Source organism: Microcebus murinus, chromosome 2 (genome assembly GCF_040939455.1).
Source record: "Microcebus murinus isolate Inina chromosome 2, M.murinus_Inina_mat1.0, whole genome shotgun sequence".
Lineage (NCBI taxonomy): Eukaryota > Metazoa > Chordata > Mammalia > Primates > Cheirogaleidae > Microcebus > Microcebus murinus.
In genome coordinates this window covers 7,979,130-8,003,835 of record NC_134105.1, presented here as the reverse complement: position 1 = coordinate 8,003,835, position 24,706 = coordinate 7,979,130, and the positions used below count along the sequence as shown (strand labels likewise).

At 37.9% G+C, this 24,706-nt stretch overlaps 1 protein-coding gene across 5 annotated transcripts in view; it reads right to left on the bottom strand.

Moving 5' to 3' along the window:
• The window catches only part of PRDM2 (PR/SET domain 2), a 122,972-nt gene extending 99,516 nt beyond the window's left edge, over positions 1-23,456 (bottom strand). For 2 of the 5 annotated variants that reach the window (XM_012763030.3, XM_075994201.1), the window contains exons 1-2: positions 22,887-23,062; positions 8,381-8,454 (exon numbers count right to left, since the gene is read on the bottom strand). In XM_012763030.3, the coding sequence (XP_012618484.2) occupies positions 8,381-8,389 (9 nt within the window). In that variant the 5' untranslated portion in view covers positions 8,390-8,454; positions 22,887-23,062. Of the gene's footprint in view, positions 1-8,380; positions 8,455-14,454; positions 16,360-22,886; positions 23,068-23,291 lie in introns of those variants that run through there. The other 3 variants (XM_075994192.1, XM_075994209.1, XM_075994196.1) reach the window with 3 other exon arrangements.
• Positions 23,457-24,706: the final 1,250 nt, after the last annotated feature.

The window sequence follows — 24,706 nt, the reverse complement described above, 5'->3', positions numbered from 1 at the left end:
GCCACTGGTCCTCCTGGCCTCAATTCTTCTGACCAGACAATATACTCTGCCTCCTTCTAAGTAAAGTTCAAATCCCAGCTGATCCAAGAAGGCATTCCAACAACTCAGAGTGATGGCTCGCCCTGCTCACCTTCTGGATGGCCAGTTTATGTTCTGTAAGGACAGTACTCAAGGCCTGCAGGGAACAGTTTGATGGCGAGAGAAACTGCTGGTGAGGCAATCAATCAGGAGGTCTCTAAATAAATGGTCCAGATAAGGGATGTTTGGGTCTGAATTCAAGCAGTAATAGTGATTAGAAGGTATTTTACAGGGCAGAATCAGGACTCAGTTATGGGTTGAAAATAGTAACTTACACAGTGTGTCCTATATGCCAGGCACTAGCCTAAGTGATTTGCATTTATTAACTCATATACTGTTGACCGAGACCATGTGGGGTGGGCACTATCACTATTTAACAGAAAAGAAAGCTAAAATGAAGACGTCGAGGAGGGGCCTGCCCAAGGTCACACACCCAGAGCTGAACATGAGAGTGAGTCAAAAGGTAACAAAGGCGACAGAGCTGAACAATCCTACAACTTCTTCTCTACCAACATGTTAATATCAGAACAACATAAAAGGTAAACCTTTTTGCCACGAGTTCCTTCCAGTTATTTAAGAAAATGCTATCCGGGTTGTTAATTTGTTTTCAAATTTCAGAAATGATCTAATATTTTCATTCACAAAGACAAGTCCCAGATTTTATAAAAATCCCTAATTTATCTAGTAAAATACACAACTCAAAATGAGATTTTAAGTGCCATCATTATTCATTCAGCATGTTAATTTCCTAAACCACATATTTATTAATAATTGAGATTTAAGTCATAACAGAAGTCTTTTTTGTCTGAAAAATCAAATTTGTATTCATAAGTATCTATAAAAATATAATTGTATATTAATATGCTAAAACAGTGAAAATGGTTTCAATTTTTTATACCATAGATATTTTTAGGATTAGAGGATATACTAACTAAAATGAAAGATAGCCATCCTGGGGTTTCACCAACTCTTTGGAATCAGGACTATGAATAGATTAATCTAGATGGTCAGATGGTCTCCTATAAAATACCTCTACTGTAAAAAGAATGAACTACTGATACATGCAATAATGTAGATGAATCTCAAAGACAGTACACTGACCAAAAAAAGAAACACAAAAGAGTGTGTACTGAATGATTCCATTTCTACAAAACTCTAGAATAGGAAAAACCAATCCATAGGGACAGAAAGCCGATCAGTGGTTGCCTGGGGTAGGAGAGGACTAATTGCAAAATGCCAAAAAGGAACTTCTTGGGGTGAAGGAATTGTGCTATGACTTGACAGTGTAACCACAAGCATACACATCTGTCAAACTCATACAATTAATACAGTTGTTTTACTTCATGCAAATTATACCTCAAAGTTGATTTTTAATGTCAAATAACAAGTAAATAAATTCTGCATGATTATCTTTAAATCATATTAAAATGAAATTTAAATGTTCCAAAGACTAGTTTAAAGGACAAAAATACCAATGTGATACGAAAAAATTTTAATTAAGGTTTTTTTTTTAATCCCAACTCAAAACCTTCCAAAGTTTCCCATCTCCCTGGCAAAATCTACTCTGGTCCTTACGATGGCCCGGAGCTGACCCCATACCTCTTTGACCACTCACCCCAACTCCTGCCTCTGCTCCAGGCACATGCGGCTACAGAACCAGCCTCCTCCACACCCTTAGACAAATGTCCACTGCAATCAGTAAGGTAACTCTCCTCTATAACACTGACACTGGCTGTTTTTATATAAGGCTGCATGTACCATCTTACATGGTCAATGTATATGAATGTTTTTACTTTTAAAAATATATAAGAATAAGCAAATTTTACTGGTGTTTCATTTAAATTTATATAAAAGTAACTCCTTTTACACTCTTCACCTAGAGAATTACCAGAAATGATTCTACCAGTTTTGATCTATTTAATTAAAGCACTTAGTTTCTTAAATATTGATTTGATCAAAACTAATACTGGAGAAACAGCAGTAGGTGACAGAAGAGATCATATCCAATATTCTTTAATATCAAGAACTTTTTTATTTCAAAGTATTATCAGGGTACAAATATTTTTGGTTGCATGGATCACTTTTATAATCCTTGAGTCATGGTTATAAGTGTGACTGTCACCCAGATAGTATTTGTTCATTTGTACTGTATGTAGGTTTTCGTACTGTATGTAGGTTTTCGCCCATCCCCTTCTCCACTTTCCCCACTACTTGATTTCAGTTAAGTTTTGCTTCCTTCTATGTACATGTATGCTTATTAGTTAGTTCTAATTTCATAGTGAGTATATGTGGTATTTGTTTTACCATTCTTTAGATATTTCACTTAGTCTCCAGTTCCACACAGATGGTTGCAAAAGTTAATTCAATTTTTTGATAGCTGAGTAGTATGCCATGGTGTACATACACCACATTTTATTCATTCACTCATGAATTGATGGGCACTTGGGTTGATTCCACATCTTTGCAATTGTGAATTGTGCTGCCATACATTCAAGTGCAGGTGTCTTTTTGATAAATGACTTCTTTTTCTTTGAGTAATTAGCCAGTAGTGGGATTGCTGGGTCAAATGGTAGATTTCCTTTTAGTTCTTTGAGGTATCTCCATACTGTTTTCCATAGAGGTTGTACTAATTTGTAGTCCCACCAATAGTGTATAAGCATTTTTTTCTCTCTGCATCCACACCAACATCTATTATTTTTGCACTTTTTAATAAAAGCCATTCTAACAGAGGTAAGGTAATACCTCATTGTTGTTTTGATTTGCATTTCCCTGATGATTAGTGGTGTTGAGCATTTTTTCATGTTTATTGGCCATTTGTCTATCTTCTCTTGAAAAGTTTCTGTTCATGTCTTCTGCCCACTTTTTGATGGGGTTGATTTTTTTCTTGCTGGCGTTCTTGAGTTCTTTATAGATTCTGGTTATAGATTCTGGTTAACCCTTTACCGGATGTATAGCTTGCAAATATTTTCTCCCATTCTGCAAGTTGTCTATTTGCTCTGTTGATTATTTCCTTAACTGTGCCAAAGCTTTTTAATTTAATCAAGCCCCATTTATTCATTTTTTTTTATTTTAGCGTATTATGGGGGTACAAGTGTTAAGGTTACATATATTGCCCATTCCCTCCTCCCCCCTCGAGTAAGAGCTTCAAGTGTGTCCATCCCCCAAATGCTGCACATCTTACTCGTTGCATTTATTCATTCTTATTCCTGTGATTGCCATTGGGGTCTTCTTCATAAATTCTTTGTCTGGGCCAATATCTAGAAGAGTTTTTCCAACATTTTCTTCTACAATTCTTATGGTTTCATACCTTACATTTAAGTCATTTATCCATCTTGAATTAATTTTTGTGAGTGATGAGAGATATGGATCCTATTTCATTCTTCTGCATGTGGCTATCCAATTTTCGCAGCACCATTTATTGAACAAGGACATTTTACAGTATATTCATACTAAGATATATATTATTGCTACAATAGATTAATAATCATCACCATAGTAATTGTTACAAGCACAAGAATCATGAAGCATTAAAACACTCTAAAATTCTATGAACAACTCTTCTTTGTTCAGAAGTGCAAACAAGACTAAGCTACTATTCTGGAGCAAACAATGGGGAAAAAATCATATAAGCCTCAGTTTACTGAAATAGCATTAAATTGCATTTGGTTAAGGAATGAATATAACTGCAATAATAATAAACAGGTGGGAACACAGAACAAGAAAATCTTATATACCATCTTTCTAAGGAACAGTAGTAAAATTTGTTATACAATATAAAAAAGTACCCTCTTTCAAAAGCTGGCCAATACATTAAGTTGTCCAACTGAAGAAACTGTCCTAAAATATTGTGTTTATCTCAGTAGTTAACAAACATATTACAACACTCTTGCCCCTTATAATTCAATCTCCATAGCACAGTAAGAGTAATGTCCTAAAAATGGAAATCAGCTTGGGTCAATGCCCAGTGGCCCTTAAGGCCCTATAAGACCCTATAAACCTTATCCTTTCCTCTCACACCAATGCCATCTTCTCCCAGAGTCTCTGATGGGACCAAGCTCTAGGCCCTGGCTTACTTTCTGTTCCTGAATCACCAAGCTCCTTCCCACACCAGGGCCTTTGCACTTACTGTGTGTTCGCCCTGCCTAGAATTTTCTTTCCCCAGGCCTTCACGTATTTATCTGGTTCCTTATTATTACCTGAGTCTCAGTTCTCCTATCAGTTACCTACTTGGAGCAGCCTTCTCTGACCACGTAAGCCAGAGAACCTCCTCCCGCCTCCACCCTTTATCACAGGATCTTGTTTAATAGTCTTCACAGCACTTTTTACTGTCAGAAATTACTTTGCTTGTCTTCCTGCTTTTTAACTGTCTTCCTCTAGGAGTATGTAAGTTGCAGAGCCTATGCCTACCTAGTTCACTGCAGAACCCACAACACTGAGAAGCAGTCTATATAGGATGAATGAGGGAAGGAAAAATTGAACATTCATGACAACTAAGATAATAAAACTATAAATGGCTTATCACAATTCTCAGGGTTGGATTTACAGCATCAAGTGATTAAAAGCTTATTAAAAGCTTATACTAGTCCTTAAAACAAGCTTCAAAGGCTAAATTGTTTTGCTACCCATTAATGGCAATACCATACATTACTGATCAAGATGCAGAATGCTATGATCTAAGCCACTACACTGATAGAAAACTACATATAACAATTTGACTTACACAAAAATTCTTTAAAAAAAAAAAAACTAAGTGTGGCTCAATAAATTAGTAATCAAGGCAGATATAGTAGATCATTAGGCTGTCCCCAAATATCACCGTTCTCCTCTCCTCCTCCCAGGCACATGATGGGACTACATTGCTCCCCAACCTTAGTTTTAGGTTAGATGTGCCCATGTAACTTAGCTGTGGCCAATTAATGCAACCAGAAGTACTGCATATTGAGACAAGGCCTTCATACCCTTGGTGCTTGAGCAAATACAACAGCAGAATCCCACAGTGATCCACACTCAATGTGAGCAAGAACAAGAAATAAACTGCTGCTGTGTTAAGCCACTGAGATTTTGGACTTGCCTGTTACCTCAGCATAACATAGCTTATCCTGACTGACAGCAGTATAGCACAGTGACCAAGAACTTGGGCTCTGGAATCTGACAGGTCAGGGTTTGTATCAGATCTCTTTCACTGACTATTTGAGTGATCAACGGGAAAACCATGGCCACCTTTTTGGGCCTTAATGTCTTCATCCACAAAATGAAGGTTATAACCTGCACTTTCTAGAGTGGTTACACAGACTGAATTAATGAGACAATGTTTATACAATGCTTAACAGAGAGATCGGCATGTTTGGTGAGCACTCAATAGATAGCAAGTGGTATTAAGCTCTAGCATACCTAATCTAAGCTACTACAAGCATATTTACATTATGGAACTTAGCTGGCCTTGGACATTCTATAAAGTATTCCACATTCTTTATTCAATGAGAGAGACACAAAGTTCTGAATTTTCCTAGATAAATCTAGTAAAATAAGAAGGAAAATAGTGGGACATCTCATAAGTTAAATATCAGGATGGGTGTGGGATGTTAATGAAGTAAAGGACATCTACGACCTGAAAATGGAGAGAAGGGAAAATGAAGGGGGAGAGGAAGTACGCTGATTACTCCTTCTGCTCCAAGCAGGCATGGGTTCCATAAGAAGGAACAAAGACTCATGTATAAAACAAGCTGGGCTCTAAATTGAGAAGGTTAAGAGAAATTAAGAAAGGGGTAGGTTCTGAGTGAAGAACAGAAGGGAAGAAAAAGAGAGAGAGCCTATGGGTCTGTGAGCTTTGTGGAGCCCCAGAGCTGGGTGTGGAGGGAAGGCCTGGCGAGCTACTATACAGGACGGACCAGGAGCACATTGATATTGCTGAGCACCACAGTTCAGAATGTGGCTTCAGTAGTCAGTGCCTAAATGCTGGCAGGCTTTGGACTCTACTGCTTCTTCTAAAGCAATCACTTGCAAACAATACCATGTGTTCACGCCTAGGATCCTTCAGTTCCTAAAACTCAAATGGCAGGTATATATTAACAAATTATTCTGTGCTATTGTCTTAGAGCTCATATCTATCATAAGAGAGAGATTTGACAGCTAAAATTCATCAAAGCAATGCTGGTAAGTTCCTAGAGAAGGTAATCTAACCTTAAAATCATCATTAGGATTTTAATTATAAGTCAATCTTGTTCAAGTTCAAACTTTTTTATAACTGAATTTTTGTGTAGGGGTATTGTGAAGTTTTTCAAGCATTTATTTCTCATTTTCACTGGCTGAAAATGAGAGGAGAACCATAAACTATCATGAAGTAATTCTTAATTTTTAAAAATTATTGAGATAATTGTTAAAAAACATTGATAGATTTCATGCTGTGACATAATAATCAAGCCTAAAATAGCATACAATTAATATTCTTCAAATCATGAAACTATAACAAAAGATGCTGAAATTTTTACTCATATAAAGTGAACAATTTTTATAGTCCTAATGAAAGTTGCATTACTACCAGACCATTTAAATTACACTCAAATCAGAAATGTGATAACTATTAGAAACATAAGAGGACACTTTTGCACCGCTATTTGGCATTCAGCATCAAAGACAGTCCTATGCAAGTTTTATGATATTAAAACTTGTCAAGAGCAAAATGAAATTGTAAAAGAGCCAAAAAAGAAATGGTTATTGCTATAATTCTTCTGAATGGCATACGGACTTTTCTTAAACACAAGTTTGTTTGTTGTAAGTGAAATATTAAAGCGAAAGTGTGAGGTGTCAAACAAGTCTAAACACATCAGAAATATTGCTAGCCTAATACTGTACAAGAATTAAGACACAATTAAGCCTAAGGTTAAAGATGTAAGAACCTCAAATAAACGACTGCTGAACGGTGATGCAACAAGAATGATATCACTATTTACATTCCTCTTTGGAAGTGTTCACGATTATTCTAACCCAAAATCAAGACTCCTCTGACAACAGCTTCTAAACAGCAGAAAAGCAGACTCCTTTGGTTCACCCAGTTCATGTTAAGAATCAATCTTAAAATTGGAAAATAAATGAAAACTATGAAATCTATATCCATATAACTTGATGGATGATGATTGTGAAAATCTACTCCAGTCTTTTTTCCCTCCCCCTTCTCACTATTTCAAAAATAATTTGCCTTCAAAAGCATGTCAGTAAATCTGCAAGTTTTAAAATAATAGAAACCATGTGCCCCATGTGTTCGCCAGATTCATTTTTTATGATGTATAGTCCTGTGCATTAAAATAAACATATTCCTGATAAAGACAGTAATGAAAAGATATCAAAAGAACCCCTTCCAAAAATTTCACATCTCTCAATGCAACACAGAACTGAGTGTATTAAACTTGGCCACCTGATTAAATTTTACTTGTGATCTCTAGTTAGAAGCACCTGTAAAGGATAAAAAGGTGTCCAAAGTTTCAGTTGATGAGGGAAACAAAATGTTTTCAAGTCAGAGTTTTAAGGTAAGGACTAAAAAAATGATATACTTCACAGTTTTAGATTTTGTCCTTTGTATTTTAAAAAAATACGCTTATGAAGATTTTTAAAAGAGAATGTTTCTGACATCCACGAATTTCTATAACTGCGAATGAAATTATATTGAGACCAGAAAATAAGAATCCTACTCTAGAATATGTTAGATCCACATAACTGGTTCTACTTATCAGAACACCCTTGAGGCTATAGAAATATCCTTAGCAGAACAGTTTAAATACCAGGTAATCCCGCACCCTCCTGTAAAGAGAAACACATCTTACATTTCAATATCTGCCCTCTAGTTTTTATTTTATGAATAGATTTTTCAAGGTCAAAATGCTTAAAGTTTCTCATTGGATAGGCTGGGGTCTCTAAAAATAACTTTCAATGTTTCTTTTCAACCAATGGTTAATTACAAAATAAAAAGTATTAAAAATGAAAGCTTAATAAGCTTCAAAACAAAAACAAAACAAGTCACACTGGAGTGCGGCAGGGAAGAGGTCAAAAAGAAAAGTCTTAACTAAAATCCCTAAGAATGAGTCCTCTACTCAGGGATTCACAGAAATGCCAACCCACACCAAAACAATGCACATTCCACTCCACGAACAAATGCACAACATGAAAGCAATGAACTAATTAATGGTATTAAGAAACAAAAATGAAAATCTGGGAGGAATGGAATATATGTGTTACTATCTTTTAAAAATCAAGAGCTGGTCTAACATCTAGGTCATGTATTTGTACAAATTCTTATTTTTAAACTCACCTGATTCATTTTCAATTCCTGTTGTGTTCTGTAAAGATACACACAACAAAGAAACTTCTTTGATTACATGAGCCCTAAAAAGAAAAACAGACAATTGTAATATGTACCTGCCTACAAATTTACAGTGACTTAAAACCACATACAGAACTGTAGAGTTTGCTCAAAGGGCTATTTATAAAGCAACTCCATAGATCAACTTCAATCTATGCTGAGAGTTTACTTCTCAGATTTATTATCTACAATAAAATAGATTTCTTGCTAATCTTTACTAGGGCTTCATGGTACTACAACTGAAAGCAGACTTATTAGAATGACATCAAATTTTTGGTTTGGAATTGCATTATTCCTAAGAAGAAATAAATTTAGCTTTGTTAACAGAAACACAAAGCATTGCTGAGTACCTTATTATGCAACATAAGTGTCCTTCTTTTGCTTATATCAATACTGTGTTGACTGTAAACACAATTAGACCCCATTACGTTATTCAATTTTTCAAGTTCCTGAAATAGAAAGGTAGATTTACTAACGTTGGCCACAGCAGTTCTGAGCACAGAACAAAAAACTCACAGTAAAATGCAAATGTTTTAATAAACATTTGCAATTGTTCCATTAAAAGAGCTACAATTGTTCCATTAAAAATCTGTGTTCAACACATTCACAGTATAGTAAAATAAGATGACAAAATCATTTCTTGTAGATTCATAGAATGCATTTTTTAGAAACAGAATTATTTCTAAATAATAATCTCTAAAGATTGTCCTTTCTGTAACGTATGCCTTAAGAGTCATTTGATGTCATTCATAACACATGAAAATCATGACACTTTAAGAACTTTCACTGTAATAGTCTAAATGTTTCTAGCTGTATACATATACACACCATTAAGCATAATTCCCCTATTTTTTCATGAACTTGCTTATAATAACTTATCTTTCCTTTCTCGATCCACAAGACTCTACTTATATTGAAACTTTATGTTCTGTTAATAAACCAAAGAATATGAAATTTATGACATTCTTCATACTGCCTGCTTATTGTCATAGAGAATAGGGCTTTGATGTTTTACCCCAGTTCTTAAGATAGCTGGACTTTCTTTTTCTTGAGCTATTTAACCACTCACCTGGTCACCTTTAACAACCAAAGGCCCTATATTTAAGTTAGGGCTTGGTCATCTGAACTATTTTTTATTTGTAATTGGCACAAGGAATGTATTCTATGACATTACATCTTATTAGAGAGCTCAGTATTAGCCAAACCAACATAAACTCTAAGTAAATACTCAGTGAATAAAATGTCAGATAATTGAAGGTTAACTCATAAAGTCCATTCCTTTAAATTTTAATATTGAGCATCTTTCTTATATATATTTAACATGTCCTTTCTTAGTAAACATCATATATTGAATATAATCAATCCTTTTCCAGGAGACTTGAGATTGTTGTCAAGTTAAAAATGTATATTTTGGTATAAAACAGTAATTAGTGGCCCCTAAGATGTGACTCCCTCAACCATTAATGTCTACTGTCTACCAACGACTTCCACTAGATTGTCCTGTGTGATACACTATGCCCCTGAGTGAATGAAATAGGGGTTTCATCTTCCATCTTACTAAGCTTTATAGATGGATTTATTAACATTGGCCAAGGGGAGTTGTCTTTGAGGAACACAACAAAAAATCTGCAAAAAATGCAGATGTTTTAATAAAAGATTTTGGAAAAAGCCACAATGCTTTACCATTTTGGTTTATCTTTTCCTTCTCACAAGGATCAGCAGTATCATCATCATAACTATCATTTATGAAGCTTCACCCAAGGACCAGCAGGCACTGTGCTGCCTTCACATAAATTGGCTCATGTAATCTTCCCCAAGGCAAATACAGTACTAGCATCCTCAATTAACAAGACAGATTCAAGGAAGTTAAGCTAATTCAATCAAGGTCTCATAATTTTGGTTTCTGCTATTGCTTCTTAACTACATTTCACCTACCCTTGAGCACCTACTATGTGTCAGGCCCTGTCCCTGAGCAGTGAACAGAAGGAAGATCTCTGCCCTATTGGGAAGAGACTCATGATAAACAAACACATAAGTAAAATATATGGTATATCAGATAAAAAGTACTTTATAAAGAAATAAAGAGGCATTATGAAAAGGGAGATATAAATTACAATCTCTGTCTCTATCGCTATGCCTACAAATCCAACAATCTGGTCAGAGAAGGACCCAGAAGGAGACATCTGCCTAAAGGCTAGGAAATAGAAGAGCTGCGAGCCATGAACGTATGGGAAGAAATGCCATAAGCAGACGGAGGAGAGAGTGAGAAGCCTCACAGGGCTGGGGCCTGCTGATGCCCAATCTGGGCAAGAGATGATGAGGGACTGGTCCAAGCAGAAGAAGAGATGTAAAAAGTAACTGGATCCTGGATGTATTTTTAAAATAGACTGCCCAAGATTTGCTGCAAGATTAGAAGTTAGGCATAAAAAAAGGTCAGGGATGACCCTGAGGGCTGTGTCCTGAGGGCATGGGAGGATGGAGTTGCTGTCTTCTGAGGTGCTGCCTTCTTCTCACCATCTGCCTTTCATTTGCTTTTTCCTCTTTATCACTTTTCTCTTCTCTTTTCCTCACCTTTTGTCCATGCTAGCTCACAGCACAACTACAACAACTGAGATATCCTGACAGCTGCTACCAGATAACTAAAATAGTACTTAAAACATTTTATTCCTTGTTTTATTATCTCAATGAATCTAAATTTTTTATTTTTTTAAAAAACCCTTGAGAGGACTGAAATGAATCTCAACTTTGTCTTAATAAAAAGTTACAATTCAGATTGTTTCATGATTGATAAGCTTCTCTGCCTTTTTATACTATCTGTTCCCTCTTTGTCCAGCTAAGAATGCATTCATTATTTCTTCTCAGAGAAAAGAAGATCTTTATACCTTCTTTTAAATGGTCTCTATATATCTGTGTGGGTGGACCCTTCTCTCTGTCCCTTCTAATCCTCGTTGCTAAAAACCAGATCCTCATTTTTTCTCTCTCCCTCCTAACTCACAACATCATCAAATTATATACCTTTTTTTTTTTTTTTTTTTAGACAGGGTCTCACTCTGTTACCCAAGCTAGAGTACAGTGGTGTCATCATAGCTCACAAACTATGCAGCCTCAAACTCCTGCCTTAGCCTCCCCAGCAGCTGGGACCACAGGCACACACCACCACACTCTGCTAATTTTTGTTATTTTTTGTAGAGAGAGGGTCTTGCTGTATTGCTCAGGCTGGTATTAAACTCCTGTCCTCAAGTGATCTTCCCACCTCGGCCTCTCAAAGTGCTACAATTATAGGCATGAGCCACTGCGCCTGGCATATATATCTAAAATCTTATACAATATCAAAATCATTGCAAATCTGACATTAATTTCTCAAATGATATTTTTAAATTAAGTTCTTTATTAAACTATACTAAAAACAAGCAGTGTTAAAAGAAAAGAAGAGGCCGGGCGTGGTGGCTCACACCTGTAATCCTAGCACTGTGGGAGGCTGAGGCAGGTGGATTGCTCGAGGTCAGGAGTTCAAAACCAGCCTGAGTGAGACCCCATCTCTACTAAAAATAGAAAGAAATTAATTGACCAACTAAAAAAAAAATATATATATATACCAAAAAAAATTAGCCAGGCATGGTGGCGCATGCCTGTAGTCCCAGCTACTCAGGAGGCTGAGGCAGGAGGATTGCTTGAGTCCAGGAGTCTGAGGTTGCTGTGAGCTAGGCTGACGCCACAGCACTCACTCTAGCCTGGGCAACAAAGCAAGACTCTGTCTCAAAAAAAAGAAAAAAGAAACAAAGAGAGACTTTGGGCAGAGTCTCTCAACAGAGGACCATTGCATTTTGGACTGGCCAACTCCTCCTGTGCAAGACCGTCCCTTTCTTTATGGGCATTTAGCAGTGCCTCCGATCACTTTGACAACTGAAAATACCCACACCACTAAACTGTTGTAATAGGGTTACTAGCCACGATATGGTAATGTATTTTAAAGCAACTATAGATTCTAAAAGTTGTTGGAGTAACTAAGATTCTTCCAGCACTGCCCAAAACTCCCAAGGAAGTGCCCTGGCAATCCTAACTAACTTTCACATTCAGTGTTGACTACAACGGTACTGTTTTTACATACCTACTTAACTAATATGATATCTCAAGGCCAAAGTTTTATCAAATGTGAGAAAATGAATGATCAATCCTATCAGTGCACAGGCAGAGAGAAAGCTTTCCATATATACCACTGAAAGCTTAACAATTCTATCAAATGTTTAAAAAAATGCTAAAGAATCAAGTCCTTCTGTTTTTCTAATGGTAGCTACTGAAAATCTTTAAATCCCAGACTTCTCTGAGCCTGGCTTATGCCTTAATTTTTTTTTTTTTTATTTCTATGCCTGAACAAACCACCCTGAATATTTCTACCATACGCCTTGAATAAGTCTACATATCCCTCCTGCTCCACCTTGTTGATATTTATCAGTCCTGGAAGGAGCAGATAACGTTCATTAAACAGACATACAAATTTAGAGCATGTGAATTTCTTTCACCAACTATCCTTCCAAATATTAATAGTATACACTCTTAGAAAAATAAGAGCTTGGTCTCTATTTTACATATCTAAGGTTTTAATTAATATGCATGTTTGTACTTTTCAAGATATTGCTTTCAAATTCTAGAACAAATCATCCTTACAAATATTCAACTAATTAATATCATAAAGATGATTTAATTATGAATGATTAATGTCAATACAGCAATAATAAAATAATTAGGGTCTTTATTCAAATACTAGCCCCTTAAAGTGTCAAGACAACCTCAACAACTGATAAGCTGCTGTCATGTGATATAGAGGTCCAGAGACCAGAAAATCTAGAGCTACATGGGACACAAATGTCTCTGGGTCATACCAGACCTGTAGGAGCAGCCCAATCTCCATCACTAGTCCTCTGATTAATCTACAGAGAGACATGAACTAGCATTAATGTAACACATATAACACTGATTAAACTGTCTTCACATCTGCAGGCTTGTATTAAATAAAATCTACAAAACTGTATAAAAGGCAAAGTAAAAGAAATAGTAGATTCTTTAAAATTAGTTTAAGTTGGGGGGGTGGGGATAAAGGGGGAGAATTGGGAAAATATTTATTTGATTTGATTCACACATTCACCTGTAAGTCACTGATATGATTTTACAATTGTTCTTTAGGATCAGCTTAGATATTTTAGGGCAATTTGGAAAATAACTTTACAACCGTCACTTAGAGGTCCCTGATATTTTCTTAAGTTAAAAAAACTTCCATATTGTAACTTCAAGAATCAGAAGAAACTATTTAATTTTTAAGACCGAGGAAGCTCAAAGAGTAACACAGAAATAAGGAAACTGGTGTGGTTGTATCAAATTTAAAAGACCACAAATACAATGAAGACATGGATTTGATGCAGAAAAAAGGTTTCACAATGCCATTCTGTAAAAGGAGTCTCAGAAAGTTTAAGGCCAACATAATAACATTCTACAGCTAATCACTGCATAAAGTAGATCTCATGGCAAATAAATACCATTGTAGCAAATACAGAGATGAGTCAGCTTTTAGCAGAGTAGATTTACAGTGTCTAACACTGACCTTAACTTACTCTGTTGAAAAGATTCTTGCAATCCTGAAACTTCTAGAAAAATGATAAAATGTCTAAAATATGCCAATTTCTCAAAAAGCAGTTTTTATTAATTTACAAACACTGTTAAGGTGCTCATTGTCATAGAAAACTCCCACTCATCACAATCCTACCAAAAGGGTGGAATCACTAAATTACAATCTGTAAAACCTTAGATATCTATATGAAAACTTGTTGCACCTATTTGTTAAATTAAGCAAAAGCACAAATATTGAATTAGCCCAGGAATTTGCTAAACAAAAACTCGTTTTTTCTTTTCTAAAATACAATTTCACAAGAGCAATCATCTAGTTTCACACTCAAAAATGTAGCCCCAACTTTCCTTTTAAAATGCAGACTGTATTACCAAATTAGATAAACTAAAGTGAAAAATCATACCTGCTATTTTAAGAGTAAGGAGATTGTGTGTGCATGGAGAGCAAGATAGGGACTGAGAATACAGGAAAGATTTGGCAAGCTGCTGAATCACAGGGTATGGACTCCTTCTGCTTGAAATCACTCATGTCTCTCACCTCCTAGAAGGAGTTCTAAAAAGACAATGGTAACAGAGTATATTACGTAGAACAATTTTCCTATCTACAAATGTACATGAAGGGATACAAGAAATAGAATGTTCACAAATGAGCCAAAAATTTCTCCCATTTCAAAAAAACTGATTTCTTCAACTAGGCCCAGAATACCACAGACAGACATCCCAAGGGCCTGACTCCCCGAAGGCACAGAGCACAGATATGCATAGAGCAGAGAGTCCTAACACAAACCTCAGTTAGGAAGTGAGTGTAGTGGGTTTACTCTAGGTGGGAGAATTTGATACTGACAGCACAATTTCTGTATAACAGATCAGAAAAATCAAGTCTGCTGTTCTCAGCGGCTTTGGAGCTGCAGAGTTCAAATGAGAAAACGAGACTCATTAGAGCTTTTGTTTGAAATATGTGTGTTATAGAGTTCTAAGGTCAACAGCCCTCTAGCTCGGATCGGCCGTGAGCAATTAAACAACATCATATCAAAATGTCAAATAAGAGACCTGCTAATACACTTGGAAAATACTATAAATCCACAGTTAGACGGTGACACTCCAGTATTTTCCCCTCAGAATATTTCTTTTATTACTTGGGGGGAAAAAAGGATTAAAGGAAAATTTTTCAAAAAATACTGCTCCAAACATCCATTAATAAAGAGCTAGCTTACAATTAAACATATGACAATGCTAATTATTTATCATTTACCTGACTGTTATAGACAGCTATTAATATATACTCTCCCTTACGCTTTTGAGTAAATGTATACATCTATGTCATACTGCATTGAACACATAATTTATTACATCACAAATATCAGGCTTTGTTTAGGGTTTCTACAAATCCCCCTAATCCCTTAATTAAAAACACCTAGTTTCTCTAAAGAAATTAAAACATATTATCTTACCTCTCACTGTAACAGTAGGGTATTCCTCCCCATGGTACGAAAAACAAAAGACTCATTGTCAGTTTTCCTGCATGAGGTAACTCCATCCAATCAAAACACCCTTGAATTAAAAATGTTAATTTTCCTTATTTTCAAGACTAATTGCCAAAAAATATAGATGTAAAAGTCAACATGAAAACAGGGTGGTTAAGAATATAAGAGCTTTCCGACCAGACTGCTCTCTGATGAGATGATTACAACTTCTATCGCTCCTGCAAAAAGTACAATATAACCAAATGTTGACTGCATATCCTGCAAAACACTATTAAAGTCAAAGAAGTTTCAATGAAAGATACTTTCCTGATATTTTCCCTATGTTAGGTATGTAAAAACTTTATATAATTATAAAAGGAAAATTAAGTCAATTCTTTACTGACACTCAAATGCCAAGTTTCCAACTCCAACAAAATTTCTAAAGCAAAATACCACACGATAGTTCATTTCACAATTCCCAGAACAAAATAAATTCACAGTTGACCCCTGAGAATTACTGTTTTTCCACTGGAGTTGCCAATGCAGATACTACTTTTGTTATAAAGTAATATATTTTTGTTATAAACCTTTAAAATTAAGAGATTTCCAGGATCCCTGTAAAATACTTGCAAATGTCCTAAACAGCAGAAGAAAGCTAGAGCAACATGAACATACTGGTCCTGACACCCAAGTCTTCATTTCTCACATAAAGACTCTCTAAGCAATAATACAGTCATCTTACAAGTAAGTAGCTTCTCACAGCTTTTTTGGGTTTTGATACACAATACAACATACAGGAAAACTCATCTTCCATATAAACTACAGAGAGATGACAGAGAAGCTTCCTGAACTCACGGGTAAACAACCTAAAGCAAATTGGAAGCTATACCAGATAAAGTGACCACTTAAACTTATTTCCGTAGGGGGTCAGGCACACTTACATCACTACAAGATTCCATAGGTCTTCTCCCAAAGTTTTAAGATATTTTTTATTTCGGTAGGGAGTGACTCTTCTTCTTTACATAATCTGAGTTTTAGGATCTGTTCTCCCTATGTGTAACTACTTCTCAAGAGCATTTAAAAATAATGGTAATGCCTACTGTTTGCAGAGCAATGTGTACTCTTCTACAGTTTAAGAAGTATGTATATATAAGATTTTTATTTTTTTAAAGAGAAGTATATTTCCTCAAAATAAATTATTTGTAGTTCTTATTTCAAGATTATGATTTAAAAAAGGATAAAGGACTGTCTCTTTACGTTTGTCTACTGCAGTAAGCGAAACAGCGGGACTCATTTGAGTACCTGTGTACAGCAAAAACAGAATAAACAGGCAGTTCAAAGGGGCTTCGAGTCCCAGGTTAAATCTAACCCTTACCTTGTGGGTAGAGTTCCCAGATATTGTGTGAGGAGTTACTGTCTCACCTCCCACCCCAGTCCAAAAGCCCTAATGGTCTGCAGAGAAAGAAGAGGAATTACTGAGAAGCTGAGCCCATGACCACCCACAGGAAGAGCCTGGCTTCGTGGCAGCACATCAGGAAGGCAGCGCTGGCCACCTGGGATGAGCAAGGAGGAGTTTTAGACTGAGGAGGCACCATCAACAAGACAAGGTCTAATATTTTAGGAAGATTAAGTTGACAGGAAAGAATGAGGAAGTAGGTGAGGAATGGGCAGTCAAAAAGATTGGGACCAGGCAAGCTGGTTCAGAATCCAAGATAAGAAGCAATCAGGGTTTGAACTGCAGGCAAGAGTTGAAAGGACACAAACAATATGATCGACACCACAGAAGGAGAACAACAGGCAGACTGTCTTAGCTAACTAAACAGGAGGCAAAAAGAGATGGCAAAGACGAGTACCAAATTTGGAATGGGGCTGACTGCAAGAATGGTAGTTTGAATATATTTTAAAGATAGAGCAGTCAAGAGTGGGCACAGTATTTAAGTGGAAGGTGCTGAGCTCCTTTTTAGAGTCTTTGAGAAGATGCCAGACATTCCCATGGAAAGCTCCGTCTGTCAAATGGAAGAACAGCTCCAAGCACAGACAGGCCATCAAGGCTGGGGATGGAGATTCAGAAGTCTTCAGTCCCAAGGCAAGTGCCTCAGGAAAGGAAACTGCAAAGCAGAAAAATATCCAGAGAGAAGAGACAGGATGCGGCTTTGTGAAAGGCATGAAAGGGACTAAAAAAACATAAGCCCCTCCACCAAGTTCAGTAGGGGTGGGGAAGGGTCAAAAAGCCTAAGGACTCAAGAAATAACTTGAAAAGGTTTCTCTCAACAATAACTGTGCCATGTTATCTCTCAAGACCTGCTAGATTAGGAGACATATCTAAGAAAGACGTTTACTCATATTTCTGAAAAACCTAAAGTATCTCAAATTGCTTCATTATTCTTTGTCTATTCATCTCAAAACATCCCAGTGAAAGAGAGAAGTAATCATTATCCCCAGGTTACAAAAGAGATGAGAGAGGACAAGTGACCTCCCTCCCTCCCTCCCTGCCCACAGCCTGAAATAACTCAGTCTCTGCTGTGCTTGATCTGGGACACCGTCATCGTCATTCTGTACCCTGAGGTAGGGCTCCACGAAACCACCGGAGGTTCGCACTCATACAACATTCATCTATATGAGTGAACTGACCTGCTCCATGTCTTCTAACAAGTGGTAATACAGCTTCACAATTAAGAATTTAAATTCATCCCAAGAACCTTATTTTTGAAAACTCCTACTTTGGGGTATGCTTTAAAACTAGGTCTTTCAAAACTATGGCAATGTCTCTAAAAGAAGCCTTACAGAGTGAGAAACATTTAGAATGTCACTTTTATACTGATACTCCAAATTACACTTAAATTGTCTTAATAGGGTCTTAGGTAATGCACAGGATTCACACTCAAGTTTATAAGGGTTTCGTGGATCTCACAATTCTTTTCAAATTTTGATAGCATCATTTAAATTATTTCAAAATGCCACAGAATTTTCCCACCAGAGTTTAACATAGTCTCAGTAGAACTACATATAAGTACATATAAAATGTGTGGGTTTTACCAATTTCCAGACAGGCTGCCCACTGTAATCTAACTAACAGTTGCACTTAGCTTTACATATTTCAGACAAGCTGTGCCAAGAAGTAATTCAGCCCTTTCAAAGCAAAACCTAACATATGATTTATTACAAGAGCTACAAAATATTCTTTTCACTAAAATGGCTAGAAAATATATAAGTATTCAGTGAAACCTCCTTTATTGCATGTTCCAAAGGACTAATAAATGAAAACACAGCAAAGGTATGACATGAACCAAGACTCTAAGAATAAATACTATACCGTACTGAGAAAAATATTATAAGCATATTTCACTCCAAATGAACCAGATTTACTACATACAATAACTCTAATTCATGCTTCAGGGAGGTGGAGTGAGGAATGAAAGGTATTTTCTTTAAGAAAGAATATTTCAATGACACATATATTCACTCCAGTGAAATTATACAGAATAGTCTACAGTTCAGAAAAACACCTCATTACCAAATGTGGCTCCAAAAGCACAACTCTTTTCATATATTTTATTTATCAGTATATTCTGACTAAATATTACTTATGCAACAATATAAATTCAATCTATACTATCTATACTTACAAAGATTACAAATAAAGATGATACAACTTACATTTTCCCCCCCAGGAAAAGTTGTATTAATGACATATGATTTCCATGATGATCAATAAGCTATCTTTATAACATATTAAGTCTAAGTTAGGTAAGCATTTCAAAAGTAAACCTTATTGCCTTCAGACAAATTCATCATTTCTGTGCATAACTCCCAAATGGGTTGTTTAAAAAAAAAAAAGATTTTAGAAACACTAGTTTGCCTTCAACCATCAATCTTCCAGGGATTGCTTTACCAAGTGTCATTTTCTAGGAGAAAGACAGTTGTTTCTGTGCTATTCAGCATAATGGACCACATGCTTAAATTATTCACCATGCATCAACTCTATGCAAATTTATTTAAATTTCATAATAATTTAATCTGCATACTGGGAACACTGATCCCATGTCATGAAAACTCCTTTGTAATCTCCAGGATAACTCACATTGCTTTAACTCTTGCCACAAAAGCAATGCCAAGTCAGAACTGCTGAAAGTGACCATTCTCTAAAGTCACAAAATTAAAAGTGGGGAGGAATTTGGACAGACCAGAAGTCCATTCCTTGGCTTCAAGTTATAAACTACATAGTATGTTCTTACAGCTCTTTGATAAAAGAGATTCAATAAAACCGCTTTGATGATTCAACCATCCAGACGAGCCTTCCTTTAATGCAGCAGTTGAGAATAGGACAATTTTGCCCTCTCATTTGGCAATGTCTGGAGACTTTATTGGTTGTCACATTACTGGCATCTCCTGAGTAGAGGTCAGGGAAGCTGCTAAACCTCCTATAACGTATAGGACAGCCCTGGACAGCAAAGAGTTATCCAGCCCAAATGTCAACAGCACAGAGGTTGAGAAACCCTGCTTAAAGCGGCACCTAAGTATTGCTTTCAGTAATGGAGTCCACAGTTTGCAGGTGCTCCATGCACATGGTTTTTACAGCTCTAACTAGAAACTTCAACAGGAGGGACCTGGAATGGCCTCGAACCAAATGCTGTTACAGGTGACAGCACAGCTGATGAGCAGCACACAAACCAGGACACGTGGCAGTGATTCAGGTAAGGATGGTAAGGTGATGTTCCCCATCATCTGGAAACTCCCTGCAGCTTACCCATCGACATGCAAGTTTAACAATTTTCCCTCAACAGTCCACCTACTCCTCTTTCACTCCCCACTATGGAGTTTTCTACTAGGAGCCCACAGTTTTGTCATTTTTTCTGTGTAGGTATTAAAAATAACATGAAACGCTAGTCAGAAGACATGAAATTAGTAAATAACCTAAGGTGCTTTCCATCCCGGAAAGTCTATAATTTAACAGAACTTAAAAGATTTGTAAATCAGATCCAGAACTTGAAAAGAGATAAGCAGCTTAAAGAAACAGTCCCATGAATAAATAAACATCTAATGTAAAATAATCATCAAAAGAATATGTGTGCTGATATATGTACATAACTGCACAGACCCAGCTGAGGAGAAAAGAAAAGGAGCTGAAATTGAGTGTTACTTCTCTCTGCATTGGCAACAAAAATGCATATTTAGGGCTAAAAAGCAGAATTTACATTTTCCACATATCTCAAAAGATTACAGAACTTTAAAATTCAAGATTAAAAAAAAACCTTTCAAACAAATCTTAATGAAAAGAAAATCTCAGGATTGAGCAACCTTACAGATCAATATGGAATTGATCAATAAATTATGGCCCATCCACATTATTAAATAGCCATTAAACATTATATTGAAGAACAGTTAATGGGATGCTCACAATATTGTTTGTAACCTAAGGGAAGACAGGTTACAAACAATACATACAATATATTATCAATCCTGTATGAAACATAAATATATAGAAGTGAATAAATCCTATAAATAAATACATATGGGTAAAGAAATGCACACACAAACACCAGAAAGGAGGAGAAGGAGATCTGCCAAACGTTAACAATGGTTATCTGAAGAGGGGGAAGGTTAGTGCCCATTTCAATCCCTTCTTTGTGCTGTTCCCTACTTTCCAATTGCTCCACAGTGGTAATCTTTTGTTATGCTTAGTACTTACAAAACTAATGATTATTACGAATTTAAACCTTATTGTTTCAGGCACTGGATGAGAAATGAGGAAAAATCAAACCTGAACATACCAACTTTTTAATTAAAGAAACCACATTCATAATGCACAAAAGCAAACATTTCTTGAGCCTTATTATTATTATGTTCCTGCACTTTTCTAAAACCACTTTAAATGTATTCACCTATTTCAATCAAACCAAAAAAGATGTGCTGGCTCTTTTTAGAGCCCTGGAATGACAGAAAATGTAAACAAGTGTTAGTTCCACTATGAATTTCAATTTCAGTTTTCATAGCTCGAAATGAGGGGATTTAATAAGACGATTTTTAAAGGTCCTCTCAAGGCTAAACTGAGATTCTACGTATAAAAGAACTTGGCCAAATAAGTGTTTGTCTGGAAGCTTCTAGAGAGTGATAGAGCAGCTGCATGCCATCTCAAAAACACAGAACCCTACTAAAAAGGAACGTATGACTATGTCTTAAGTTCCTCCTCCATAATATTTGTACAGCAAATTTCCTATCGCGTTTTTTTTTAAAAAAAGGCCTTCATTGTTCTAATGCTTGGACTAAACTGATCAAACCAAAATGATGTCTGTGTTTTTGTGGGTAAAAGAATCATTCAAAGGTTCCATTTGTTGTTAAAACTTTCAGTCACTTTTAACAAAAAACCTGGAGTAAACAAAAACTTTAAGAAATATTTTAGTAGAGTTCTGGGGACAATGATTGTTCTAGGGACAGTCATTTTAGTGCCGGATTAATGGGATGTAAGGATATAATGGAATTCAGCAAAAGGCGTTCCACGTCTCAAATATACCCCAAACCTCAGCACTACACTAAATGAAAAGTGAAGGACCAGCATGAATCTCACCTCTTGCGGGAAATTCCAGCTGCGTAGTTAAGGTAGCTGGGGCTTCCCGGTTAATTGTGGGATGGGATTGTTCCCGCACCTCACAGCCTGACACAAGGCTGCAAGCCCGTGGGTAGGTCGTTCACGTCACGGAGGTTTGGGGAATAAAACTGACCCGCTAGGTTTGCTTCATGTCTCACTTGCCACCATCAAAAATAGATTCATGGATAGCTTTAATAACAAAATAACATAGACGTGGACCTCTATTACACACACACACACCGGTGGGTTTATGGTAACACTGAGGGAGACAATCTCCAGGTTTAAACCACACAAAAACTATTTAGGAAACACAAAGACGCACGACACAAACACAAACAAATTAAGAATGCAAAATGTGCAAGGCACACTCAGTTGCAACACAAAAGAGAAAAACACAGCGACTTGACAATTGGGACGGCCCCCGAAGCCACGTGGGGTCCCAGGTGGCCCTGCAGCCGCTCGCACGGGGCCCGTCGCACCGCAGCCCACACGCGTCCCCGTGCGGCGACAAAGCGCACCCCAAACTTCGCCGCTGGGGTCCCATGGCCAGCAGCGAGGGGCCCCGCGCTGCTACCCACCCGCGGGACCACCGACCCGGCGGTCCGCGCCTTGTTCCGGGGTGCCTGTCGCGCCCGGGACCTCGGAGGGGGCGCGTCCGCCGGTCCGGCCCGCCTTGCGGCGCCGGGTCCCCGGTGTGACGCCCCCGCCGCGGCCGCCACGCTCGTGGCGCGGAGGAACCAGCATCCCAGCACCGGCCTGGAGACCGCCTGGCCCCGCCGCCTCTTACCTGCGCCCGCCCCGCCCGCGCCTCAGAGCGCCGCGAGCCGCCGCCGTAGCCGCTCCGCCCGCCCCGGCGCCCGCGCTGCCGCCATCTTGGCCCCAGTCGGAAGTGACGTCGGGCGGCGCGGCCGCGGCCTGCGGAGCCGAGGGTCCCGGCCGACCCCGACCCCGGACCCGGACCCGCAACCCGGGACCCCGGAATGCGACCCCGCGCAGTCGCCGGAGGGCAGCCACCTGAGGGCCCTACACGACTGCACACGGCGGCCCGAACGACCCGAGCTGGCTGGACTGCCCCTCGCCCGCCACCGCGGTACCCACGGCGGCGCTTCTGGAAGGGGCCCCAGCGGCCAGCGCTGAGGCCGGTCGGGCCGCACCAGAGGGCTGGGATCCTGCGGGATGCGGAGTTACTCACAGAGTCCACAGCCTTTCTATAGGAGGGTGGGGATGCGGAGGCAGGGCCATCATGAAGAAGGTCATCAACTATCTTGTCAGAGAAATAAACATAGATCTTATTCTTCGCTTGTGTCAAAAGGACTGGTATAGCCTCACCCAAAAAAATCAAACTCCAAGAAGGCAGATGGAGCTGGGTTTATTTATTCAGCCATCGTCATTACCAACCAGTATTTTTTGGCTTCCTGCCATGTGCCTAGCACTGTTCCAGGTGCTGCAGCTCAGAGAGAGAAGGTGGCATTTGCCCTTGTGGAACTTGGTTTATAAACGAGTGAGCAAATAGACCGTGGACGATGCGTTAATGTTCTAATAGAGATTAACTGGGTCGAATTGGGTTTGGCGCTAAGCCATCTAAGGGGAGAGGTCTAGCAGGCAGTTGGAAATAAGTCAGGTAGAGAGAGGCACAGGCTGGAGATGAGATAGAAAATTGGGAGTTGTCGCTATAGGTGCTATCTAAAGCCATGAGCACTTCAAGATAAAGTTATCCTCTGATAATAAAGTCAAGAAGAAGTTAAATATGAGTAACATTAGCCGTCTGTGGAAAGCACCGGATCTAAAGACTATACTATATAATAGGCTAATTAGATGCGCGTGAGCCTCCCAAACTTATGAAGGACCAGATGCATTCATTCATGTAACTAGGGTTTAATCTTAAAACATGAATCAGCATATATCATGGTATCATCTTATTGTAAAGGGATGATGCTATCGTGGGTGGCCTGCTCAATTATAGTGAGCGAATGAAGATAACCTCATCAGAGTTAATTTTATTAAGGCCTTAAAAAGTGAAAGGATCAGCACAGAGCCTAAAAGAAAATCGAACCACACGTTTGCTTATTTCTTCCACTATTCAAGGAAAAGAACCCCTAAATCTGGAAAATACATGCATGCATGTCACTAAACTCACATACCCTGTTGTGGGGCAGACTGTCATCACATTTTTGCACTCCTTACCTAGATTGATGCCTTTCAACTTGATCCATGCATTGAAATCATCTGAGGTAACTGAAAAAAATAGAGAGACCCCCCTCCTTCCATCCACCATCAAAACACAGACACACAAATGAACTTTTTAAAAGAAAAGTGATGTGCTTCCTGGCATTCAACAGAATGCAAAAGGAAAATAAAGGAACATTAAGTTAGAAGTGACATGGTGAACCAGAACATAGATAGCATCATGCCAAGAGATGACTGACAGAACAGTCAGTGGTTGTCATTCCTGTCATTAATCTAAATCGACTGGCTGTCTTAGTTTCCCTTGGCTGAGGTAACAAGGTCTCCCAAATTTAATGACTTAAAACAACAGAAATTTATTCTCTTGCAGTCCTGGAATCCAGAAATGCAAACTCAAGGCAGCAGCAGGGCCACACTCCCACT